The following is a 12,257-nucleotide window of genomic DNA, read 5'->3' on the forward strand; positions in this document are numbered from 1 at the left end:
TTTTCCCCCTTCCATTTTTTTTTTTAAAGGTCCAGAAATGACTATTGTTTGGAACTTGGAGAAATACCCTCATCTCTGACCCATGACAGAATAATGAGTTTTAATTGGCCATCATTGAGGGCTTGATAATAAAGCATTGCTGTCTTTATACTTGTTATGCTTAGTTCAGAACAATGGAAATAGAATTGGCAATATCCAGCTATTTTTGGACAAAAAATTATGAGTTAAAATAACCATGTATATCTTGCAATCCCTTTTTTGGGGGGTGGTATAGTAAGCTATAAAATAACATTGTAGCTACCTAATTTTTTTTGGGAGGGCAATAAAGTTTGTACATATTGCCATATCAGAAACAAAATGTCCTATGATTCTGCAGTTGGCTAAAGTAAATAAACAGAAAACCTCTGTGGTACCCTGGCCTATGAGCATTTCACTGAGAAAATTACAGATGGCATTCATACAAAGACTGTGCTCCTAAACTAGCATCTTAGTAAATTGATATTCCAGCTATGTGTTAATTGGAGATCCTAAATATCAGAGGTAAAACTGAAATTTAATCAATTGGAGGAATGCTTGATGTTGCTTTAAAATACAGTCTATCTGATGCAGACAAGCATATAGATTTTCCACGCTAAGTTGTCCCTGACTTTGGAGTGGGGGACTCATGAGAGTAGGTATGGATATACAGGTTTCCTTTCACAGGTCCAAAGGGAAGGCAGGGGAGTTGGGAAGCAAACAACAGGCACTACTATATAGTTTTGCATTTTTTGAACATGGCACCATTAGTTATCTTCTCATGTCATTAAATTGAAGTTTGTTAATATTTAAGGCTCAGTACATTTTTGCCAACTTACTTTTTAGACATTCACAGAAAGCTTGCCTTTCTACATTAAGTCCTGCTATTTAAAGACAAATAATTTTGTTAAATATTAATTTGTATTTTTTAGATTACTAGAGGTTAAACCCTTAGAAACTGCCATGTATTTCTTCTGTGAACTATTCATGTATTCTACTGTGATTTAAAAAAAATGTAATCGTAATAATTGCTTTTAATTACCATTTTAAACATATGAATCATTTCCTTTATGACTATTACTTAGGAATTATAGCGTTTTTCTACTCCCAACACCAAAATTGATATTTTCACAAAAATTCCAACTTTTTCTAATACTAGTTTTTCTCCACCTGTATTAAATATACTGTTCGCACTTCAGGGGCACACCCGGAGAGCCTTTTGGTAAACATTCCAACATGGAAGTTTCACTTCCTAGCTCATCTGATACAGCTCTACTTAGCAATCTTACTCCATATCTTCGGGTTGCTTCTTCAAGCCTAAGGATTTAAGTTCCTTTAGTTATTTCTATTAACATTAAAGTTCTGTTTTTAGTGAATATATCCTGCAGCATAATTAGAATATAAAATAACTGGAAGTTCCATGTACACTCTGATTTTATGCATTTAGTTTGTGGCTTTTTATTTTAAATAAAGAACATTTGTCTTCTTTTAATGCAGAGAGCTAATTATTGATTCTCAGTAACTCCTGATTAGCTAGTTAGCTATAGATATAGAGCATCTTAATTTCTACAGGCACCTTTCTGAATTCAAGTAAAAGTTTTGGTAGACAAGGATTTCCTACTTAAATGTCATTGACATAATATGAGTATCGAGTACAAATATTGCTCACTGTTCTTGCATTCTTTAAGTTATTTTACCTTGAAGATTTAAGAACCATCCTTAAGTCATTAGTAACAGGTTTTCATTGAAGGAATATCTGGAACTGTGAAAATACAAATCTAATCAAATTAAATTTTGAACACATATAGAGCCAAATATTTCAACAAAACTGCAGTTTAATTTCAGAAAATGTGTTAAAATATATATTTATACATCAATTTCTGACATACACTTAATGTGTTAGTATACACAAAATGATGCTTTCTCTTGAAACTGTATTTATGAAATGTACATTTTAATTTAAATACTCAGTATACACTGCACTTAATCTGCATGTTGCATTTATTAAATACATTAAAATCTGCAATGTAACAAAACGTTTTCTGCATACGAAATTCAAAACACCATTTTAAATGAACAAAAGATGGCTCACTTCATTTTTATTTTTACAACTAGTGTATAATACACTAGCTCAGCTCCACCACACTACCTGTTCGTTCTTTTTTATTTGACATTGTTCACAGACTAGTACATATTACAATAAGAGTGCTGGATAAAAACATGAGGTACGAAAGTGGTTCAAAGATTATAGGTCATGCAGATCATGCTAGACAGCAAAGAAAATTGTGACCGAGAAAACACTAAATAAAAATACATAAAGAATGTGCATTATAAAAAAAAAAGAAAACAAACAAAACTCCATTACACAGCTTTGCTTCTTTGGTTACAAAGTAGGTTGAACAATTTCACAGCTTTTTATTCCCACCCGAAAAAAGTCATACGAAATGTCAAAAAGCAGAGGAATCGTGGCAATTTCTATTAGAAAGTAGAAACAAATGAACAGTTTTCTTCATCAAAATAGCCCAATTATTTATTATATCACAATAACTGGTGACTACCTGTACAGTTGCACTATGTTCTTTATACTTACACTATACAAAATTTACATTCAAGCTGGGTCTTTACTACTGAAAATAAATACCGAAGGTAAATTGCCATTAGTGTTAGAAATATGCCAGGATTCTTTTGTTCAATTATTGCCTAAACGTTTTATCTATTAAATGCAATCCTGTCTTTCAATTCCTTTACTGATACTTATAATTATTCAAAAAAATTAAAAAAGTTCTGTGACATTGTTCATGTACATTATGAAAATAGCAGCCCTGTAATAAATAAAACACAAATAAATGAAAACTTATGTAGGCAAATGTTACTGATATTGAAAGAAAAGTGGCTCTTTAGATGAACTGTTATTTATAATATGATAGAAAGGCTCAGGGTAAATCCATGGGTAATAGGAAACATGGGAGAGCCACCAAAGCTCTTAAAAGACCCTACTCGTGTGCACCAGGTAAAATGCAAACTCTGCTCACTTTAATACACCTCATCTATTACTCTCCTTGTGTACTGATGACAGAAACTGGACACCAACAGCGCTGCATGACATCTCAGAGAGGAAAAGCTCTTGTAGAATGATTGTCTAATACTGAAAGGGCCAAACACACAACTGAAGCATGGCTACTTGCTTTCGTATAAAGTGGAAAGAACACCAGTGGCACACAAGGATAGATTGCTTTCAGTTTTTTTCTTAATGAGGCAAGAAAGCTTTATGCTGAGGAGACATTCGGCTGCTGTGGAGGTTGCGTTGGCTGCGGAGGCTGTGCTATCACTGCTTGCTGTTGAGAAGTGCTACCAGGATTGGCCTGTTGGGCTGGGAGTTGGGATAATTGATCATTGTTTGAAAGAGATTTTAACAGTGCATTTTCTCGTTCAAGTAAAGAGTTTCTTTCAACTAATTCTTTTATTTGTTCCTTTAGAACTTCCACTTCTTCTCTTACTGCATACATCAAATGGCTTTTCACCAGATCCTGTGAAAAACAAAATCAGGAATGTCAAAAAGGGTGAAAGGGGAAGGAGTTGCTATCTGGTTCTCCTTATAAACACAAGACGATTGTGTTGTGCCTTAGAAACACAAGATGATTTTATGCTAATTTTCCTGCTCTTGCTTTTTATGTTTCTACTGTTTCCTGACCAACCCTGAGGAAGATGGGGTGGAAAAAAATCTAGTTCCCAACTGGGGCAGCAAGTCCAAAATTTTCTTTTCAAAGTCTGGAGTGATGAAAAAAAAAAAAATACCAGCTCCTTAAATTTTCAATTAATAAAGCTTAGAATTAAAAAAAAGTTTAAAATCATATACTTAGATGTCACATGAAGAGAACAAAGGAAACTAAACTGCTATTAAACTAGTTATAGTAATGCTTTAAAAAATAAAGTGACCTGCAATTTCCAACTTCAAAATCTTAGGATTAAAAAAAAAGCAGACTAATGGCCTTTATTGATAACCTATTTATAGTTTTAATAACTTGAATCAAAATACTTTTTATAATGTTGAATATAAATCTTTAAGAAAAACTGAAAGTAACAGCAGAAATCAGAACCACAGTCAACAGAAACAAGTCTATTTATTAAAGCTGAGTAATACACTCTCTGTCCACTGGACCACCAGAAAAGTCCAGGTCTCTAAGTTATTCTTGATGCTGAGATATTTAGGGGATCAAATGCACGATGATTATATATATCCCCCCAAATGGTCCTTATCAATAGCGTAACATGAAATGTAAGATGTTCAAGTAGGAAAAGTATTTACTCCAGTGGTATTTCTAGACTAAAAATTCTCAATGTTTTAGCATTTTCAACTAAATCTTATTATTGAAAAATATACTTTGGTCATCTTGGTTTAAAGAAACTAGATACTTGTTTTTTAGGACTGATAAAACCCAAGAATGTATGAAATGAGAAGACTATAAATTTTTACTTACCATTGCTTGTTCTATTTTGTTGTCAATGGCTACACCACCTCCCCCAGATGCACTGGAAAAAATTAGAATATTTCATTAAATTATTCTAAAAAAAGTAAGCTCCCTTCCAACTCTTAAAGTAAATAAAAACATTTGTGTTTTACTTAAAACCAAAACAGTAATTTAAAATAGACTATTAGTCTATTTTCAGAATTTCATACTCAAAGCTCTCGCTTTGAAAATGAGGATCTCAGCAAATAGGTGATTTCTAAAAATCCTTTGTAGTTTCAACATTTCCAACTTGCCTATGAGATATAAATGCTACTTTAAAAATTAACTCCCAGTTCTATCCAGGAGTTCTCAATTCAATGACCTTAAGATATATTTCAAATGAGCAGTATCTGCTCCACATGTCTTCATTTACTAACTGTATGTTCTAATTAACTTTCATGCAACAATTTCAGTGGTTACTTATTGCAGTAAATTCAGATGATTACTCCTATATATTTTTATATTTTTAATATCTCATTTTTAAATTTTAAAAACTGGCTTGTAAAAATGATTCAGAGGGCTTTTGGGCAAACAGTATTTGGAGGGTTGGTTAACAAGGAACTCAACTGTCTGGCAGACCTGCATGCTTTGACTGTAGCTTGCTACCTGGCAAAAATCACCAACTATGTGGTTTAGACCAAATTTTCCTAGAAACAACTGGAAACAGTTTAGCTGGTAAGTATATCTCAAGTTCAAGTATCATTTTAGATGTATATGATAATGACACAGAAGGCTGAATAATTATCCTCTTTGGCAGTTTATATTTTCCTATGTATAAAGCAAGGACCTATATCCTTTTCTTGGTGTTTTTGTAAATTTTAAAGAACAGTTATTAGATATTTCTAAATGTGATATATTAATCTATTGTTTCAATACAGGAAAAGGTCTTTATTTTTATATAAAACTTTACTACACGGGTGGGAGGGGGGTTCATGTTTGGGAACGCATGTAAGAATTAAAGATTTTAAAATTTAAAAAAAAAAGATTTTAAAAAAAACTTTACTACACATTCTTCATTTAATATTTAGTGATAAATTTAGGTGCTAATATATCTGAAGACTATTTTACTTTAGATGATGGGGACCCTCAATGTTGTATCAGATTGAGGCTCAGAAATATCCTATCTGATGTAGTGGTACGTTTTATATTGTAATCTAAGTAGACATGGTTACAATCCTGGTTTTGTTACTCACTACCCTACATCAGTAAATCATCTATTTAGCTTCCTTGGGCCTCAGTTTCCTCATCTGTAAAATGAAGGGGTTGGTATCTATGCCTCAGTGGCCTTTGAACTTTTCAATCCTCTAAACTCTGAGTCAATGCATGGAAAACACTAAGCTTGTTTATCTGAGCATTTACAATATTAATAATAGGATACTACTTCACTTCCTGCTATTGCTAAGATGAAAAGGAGCTTCTGTATACCTAATAACTGGAAAGGATATATAGATCATTAATACTTATATATGTTAGACTTTAAATGCTTGTAGAGACTAAATATGGCTTCATGTAACTATAAACTACAGAACTATATAAACTTTAATGTAAAGTTCAGTTCAGACACCATATGGATAAAGTCACCAATACTGGCCATAATTTGGCAGAAAAGATGGTAATAGTTGGACACGACTCAGTGACTTCACTTTAACTTTTCACTTTCATGCATTGGAGAAGGAAATGGCAACCCACTCCAGTGCTCTTGCCTGGAGAATCCCAGGGACGGGGGAGCCTGGTGGGCTGCCGTCTATGGGGTCGCACAGAGTCCGACACGACTGAAGCGACTTAGCAGCAGGCATTTAGATTAGAATTTGCCTGAGAATCCCAGATTATACTTTTTTATTCTGTATCAAGGGATAACTGAAATCATTTCATGACTTAAGTACAATCAATTCTTTTAATATGTCAGTTTAAAATAGACTATTGTAAATGCTAACTTTAATACCAGTTTTACATACTAATGAGCAAACAAACAAAAAATCTAAATAAATCTCAAACTCTTAAAAGATTTCTTTTCTGACAATTAAAATAAAACCTAATCAGTTTTCAAACCATTTCCTCAGCTAAGGAACAATAATTAGCATCCTACTCTTTGTTGATAAAATAACCTCAAGTTATTTTAACCCCAGTCCTGACGTATATATCTTCGCATAGTTCCAATTCACCTGGCTTTCTTCTACTTGTTTCTTAAGATGTTCACTGCCATCTCTTCTGGAATGCCTTCTAGTTTCCTAAGGTGAACCAATATTCCATCCCTTTTGTGGTTTCACTAAAATAATCACAAACTTTTTACAGTGCATAACCATGAAATTCTGGCCCCTCTATATACTCACTGTGAATTCTAGGAAATTATTTAACCTTCCTAGATCTCAGCTTTTTTTTTTTTTTAATCTAAAATAAGGATGGTATCTTCAGGATTCTTGCCTGGGAAATCCCATGGACAGAGGAGCCTGGCCGGCTACTGTGCACAGGGTTGCAGAGTCGGAGGTGACTGAGCAAAGAGCAAGGATTATAAACCCCAATTCACAAAACTCCTGTGAGGATTAAGTGACTTTAAATAATACTACCGCTGTTAACTCTATCAGACTGAGCTCTTTGAGTGAGGTTCATTATCATCTTCACCTCTGTGAAGAGAACAGTGCTTGGCACATAGGAGCTCAGGTGTGTACAGAAAGAGTCAATATGACAACAGTTACTGAATATATTAGAAACAATTACTGGTTCATATTAGGAAGCCATTATATTTTTTTGAGTTTAAATAAATCAGTAGTTCTCCGTGTGGTCCCTGAACCAGAAGCATCATCAGCATAATCTGGGAACTTGTTAGAAATGCAAATATTCCAGTCCACTCAGACCTACTTTTGAGGTGGGATTAAAAAAATCTATTTTAATAACTCCTCCAGCTGATATGCAAGAAACTAAAGTTTGAGAACTACTGCTTTAAAAATAAAGATACAAAATGGGCTTCCCAAGAGGCTCAGTGGTAAAGAATCTGCCTGCAATACAGGAGACTTGGGTTCAATCCCCTGGACATGAAAATGGCAACTCACTGCAGTATTCTTGCCTGGGAAATCTTGTGGACAGAGGAGCCTGGTGGCTCAAAAAGAGTTGGACATAGTGACTAAGCAAGCAAGCACCAATATGGTAGTTTTAAATAAAAACAAATAGGAGGGTATTCTATTTGATGATCCCAGAACATGGGATCAATGAGGGTAATAAGGTGTTTTCTATTGTGTTCAAAGTCAACATAGTGGTTTGGGGTTTACAGTCTTTTAAAATGAGAATGATTAGCTGCAACAGAATGAATAATTTTCTTTTATTTGCTTCCTTGACCTAACATTACAGTATTAGGCCTTGTTTTCTTCCTTATTGCATTCACTACACTAACTGGGCGATTAATAACCAGTTTCCGAACTTGAGTTCCTTAAGAGAAGGCTTCCTAACACTTTGTAACTATTCTGATAAACTATACAGTGCTACAAAAGGGGGTAATTTTCATAAAGAAACTTTCTGTTTACTATGGGTCACTCTTTTAGAATAAAGCCATAGGTGGATTAGCATTTATTAGATGAATAAAAAATTGTGGGTACTGAGGGAATGGACAGAAATATAAAAAACACAAGAATGACTATTACTTTTTTATATAATGAATGTTCGTTTCTTGGAATTGTGGCTCCCAAAGGAACCAAAAGGAGCTTGATAGTGCTCTAAATAAATTACAATCACATTCGTAAGAAAAGTAAAACTTAAGAGAAACTGAAAACTTAAGTATCAGTGTTGGATGGACTTTCATGCTGTTCATCTTTTAATTTACCACAATTGGTTCCCCACCACAGTTTTTCTCCCCAGGCCTGCTTACTCTTATCACATTAGATTACTTGCAACCTCACTGAGAAGACAAGGGGCCAGATAGGAGACTTCGCTCCGTCTTCACAAGTGTCTTACATTTGCATCCTTCTTAATAGGCTAACTCTTTCATCCATGCTCTCAGCTCAGTGACTGCAAATCATCCCGTCTTTCCTCTCTAAAAATTAAAACCAGTGAAGGCAAAGTTAGGCTTAACTTGATTTCATATTGAAGAAAAATTCCTTATGAGAAATCAAAATTTTTCTTTATTAATGTGGAGAGAGACATCATGACTACTGTTTAAGATAAAAATAGTGCACATTTCTTCACTATTACACTTTGACTACTGTTGTCTTTCTTCTCAATAGAAATGCCGTTTTAAAAATTGTTTTTTGGCCACACTGTGCAGCACGCGGGATCTTAGCTCCCCAACTAGGAACTGAACCTGCGACCCCTGTAGTGGAAGAGCATAGTCTAAAACACTGGTCTGCCAGGGAAGTCCCAAAAATGCTTATTAACAAAGCAACAAGGTAGAGGAAAGGAACACAGATGACTTCTCACTTCATGGCAGCACACACACTTTAGTGAGTTCTTACTCCAAGCCTGAGTAATGCTCTCACTTTACAGTTGAGGAATCTGAAGCCTAGTAACTTACTCAGACACAACCTGAGAAAGTGAAAGTGAAAGTGAAGTCGCTCAGTCGTGTCTGACTCTTTGCGACCCGTGGACTGTAACCCACCAAGCTCCTCCATCCATGGGATTCTCCAGGCAAGAATACGGGAGTGGGTTGCCATTTCCTTCTTCAGGGGATCTTCCCGACCCAGGGATCAAACCCAGGTCTCCCACATTGCAGGCAGACGCTTTAACCTCTGCACCACCAGAAAAGCCCACCTAACCTAATTAATGTCAAAACACATGCTTTTCCTATCACAACATTAAGACTGTGAAAGGAAGAAAGCAACTATCTATAATGACCTAAAAGAAATACAGAGTTGTGTGCATTGTGAAAAGTGCTTAAACTTAGTTGTGAAACCACAAGCATGGATCCTACTACGTTCATAACATGCCATTTATCTTATCTAGCATATTCCTAGAAGAGGTTCAGGTCTGAAAACAAGGTAGGTAGCTTCTAGGAAAAAGGCTGCTCAGTGATCTTTAGACAACCAGCATAGTTTGATTCTCTGCTAAGGACTAAAATGTTCTTTTGTTAGAAAGTTGAGGGTACCTTAAGACTATACAGATCCATATGCAGAATATTATTTTAAAAATTACCTTGTTTTACTCAAAGACCCTCCTAATCTTCTCTGTTGAAGCACAATACAATTAAAACAGGAATTCACAAATCACAAAATAAAATGTTGTGTGATAAGAACTTATTTGACTGAATTGGCAATCTCATACACTAAGGTTCAAGCACCTTTACCAAAACCAGGTAAAATCAATTCTTTTTAAACTTAAAAGTAGAAGCTATAGTCTTTCTTGGAGGCCAGTCCTCAAGAATCACATACTGTTTCCAATACATCATTGACAATCTCCATCCCCTTGCCCACCGCCCATAATAAGCTCTATATCATTAGTGCTATAAATGGTTTAATTCTAATCTGGATTACACTTTGCCTCCTCTCAAAGAAATGTGTGTTTTTATTTTTAGAAAGTAATTGTTAAGTAGCTGATTGCAAAAGAAGAAATCCAATGAATATACAGCTCAGCAAGCTTATCAAGGTTAAAAAAAAACAACGAAAAACTATTACCCTTTCTGTAAAGTGAAGTCGCTCAGTCGTGTCCGACTCTTTGCGACCCCATGGACTGTAGCTTATCAGGCTCCTCCATCCATGGGATTTTCCAGGCAAGAGTGCTGGAGTGGATTGCCATTTCCTTCTCCAGGGGACCTTCCCAACTCAGGAATCGAACCCGGGTCTCCCGCACTGCAGGCAGACGCTTTACCGTGGGAGCCATCAAAAGGAATTTTAAAAACTATTTACATTTTCTCACAATTAAGAGCAAATAACAATCCTCCTTCCAAAAAAGAGCCTATGTAGATAAAAATTCACACAGTCTCTGGCTAAATGCAAACCTCTGTGGTTAAGAATAAAACTGTAAGACAAAATTAACAGAAAATTAAGCTAAGAACTCAAATTGTATGTACCCTAATTATTAACCGTAAGCTCTAACAATGTAAAAACAATCTGTTTAATTTCATGGTTTAAAAAACATAGGCAAAAGTCCCCATGGAGATTTTATTCTCAGTAACACAAAATAAGTGATTTCTGTGGACCATAAAAGCTATTATCATGCTAAGCAAGCAGGTAAAATGGCTATTCACAAAACTAAACGTTATCAAGTACTCAATCTTACTGTGAAAAAAGCTTTTTACCAAGGAAATATTAAAAACCCAGCTAAATATACAAAGATTGATATTTGTTTTTAGCATCTATAAAAACCTTGCTCACCAATACCGTTAGCATATTTTACATTCATCTAATTAATTTCAAGTCAAAATCTTGAAATTTTGTTTCAGAAAAGAATATTTAAAAAGAGGAAAAAAGGATACACACTGTGGATTATACCAATGTCAGTTTCTGGACTTCAGGTGTTATATTATAGTCATGCAAAATTTTACCACTGGGGGAAGAACTGGGTGAAAGGATACATAAGACCTCCCTGTACTTCTTTTTTGGGGGGGCAACTTATCTATAAGTATTCCAAATAAAACTTTTAAAGGAGATACAAGTACACAGTAAAGAATAAATTCAGTGAAAGGAAAGTGAAAGTGAAGTCACTCAGTCATGTCCGACTCTTTGCAACACCATGGCCTATAGCCCACCAGGCTCCTCCATCCATGGGATTCTACAGGCAACAGTACTGGAATGGGTTGCCATTTCCTTTCCAGGGGATCTTCCCAACCCAAGGATTGAACCTGGGTCTCCCACATTGTAGGAAGATGCTTTACCATCTGAGCCACCAGGCAAGTCAAATAAATTCAGCGGGTACACACAAAAAGGTATACCATCAATATAAAGTCCCTCTCCTACCTCAGATTCCCTTCGTCCAAGTCAACCACATATCTGTATCAGTGACCTTAAAAATGTCCATTTAGGAAGGAATTCTTTGCTGTTTTGGAGTGGGAGAGGCCTTTCTAACTATATGCCTCAAAATATATGAAGTACTTCTATAAATCTGTAAGACAAGAAACCCCAATAGAAAAATGGGTAGAATACACATGAACATTCACAAGATATTAAAAAATACTCTATCTCATAATAAAAATACAGACTAAAACTATGTGATATTATTTCCCTAAACACGCTGGCAAACATATTAAAATTTAATGCAAAATTAGTGAGGCTGTGGGAAAATGGGCCGTCTCTTACTGTGCTGATGAAAAATGGTATAATGGTATAATCCTTATAGGGAGCAATTTGGTTACATCTAATAAATTTTGCATGTACATACACACCCTCACTCTTCAAGTCAGCAATACTACAAGTAGGTATTTATCCAACAGGTATTTTTACATATATAGGAAAAATGTACTGACAAAATTACTCATTACAACGTTGTTCGTAACAGCAAGGTTTCTGACTAGCAATAGGGAAGGGGTTTAAATAAATCATGGTATAGCCATTCATTTAATACTAGCCATTTAGTAAGGGGAAAAACCCACAAAGATGCTGTTCTGTGTACTGAGATGGAAACTGTATGATGTGTATATATTATCATTTATGTGAAGAGGGAGATTATGTATTTGCTTGTGTATGCAGACAGACTGGAAACACACACAAAGAAAGTTATCTGTTTTCGAAGGCAAGGCACAAGGGGAACAGGGATTGAAGACTACTTTCACGCACTTTGAAGAATACTGAAAAACATTTTTCAAAATGAAAATGATTC

The 12,257-nt window shown here is 35.0% G+C and overlaps 1 protein-coding gene across 2 annotated transcripts in view; it reads right to left on the minus strand.

The window, feature by feature from the left end:
• Nucleotides 1–1,950: 1,950 nt before the first annotated feature.
• The window catches only part of TSC22D2 (TSC22 domain family member 2), a 45,635-nt gene continuing 35,328 nt past the window's right edge, over nt 1,951–12,257 (minus strand). For both annotated transcript variants that reach the window (XM_068969896.1, XM_068969890.1), the window contains 2 exons: nt 4,494–4,545; nt 1,951–3,542 (listed from right to left, as the gene is read on the minus strand). In XM_068969896.1, the coding sequence (XP_068825997.1) occupies nt 3,282–3,542; nt 4,494–4,545 (313 nt within the window). In that variant the 3' untranslated portion in view covers nt 1,951–3,281. The remainder of the gene's footprint in view (nt 3,543–4,493; nt 4,546–12,257) is intronic.

The sequence above is a fragment of the Capricornis sumatraensis genome, chromosome 1 (assembly GCF_032405125.1).
Source record: "Capricornis sumatraensis isolate serow.1 chromosome 1, serow.2, whole genome shotgun sequence".
Taxonomy (NCBI): Eukaryota; Metazoa; Chordata; class Mammalia; order Artiodactyla; family Bovidae; genus Capricornis; species Capricornis sumatraensis.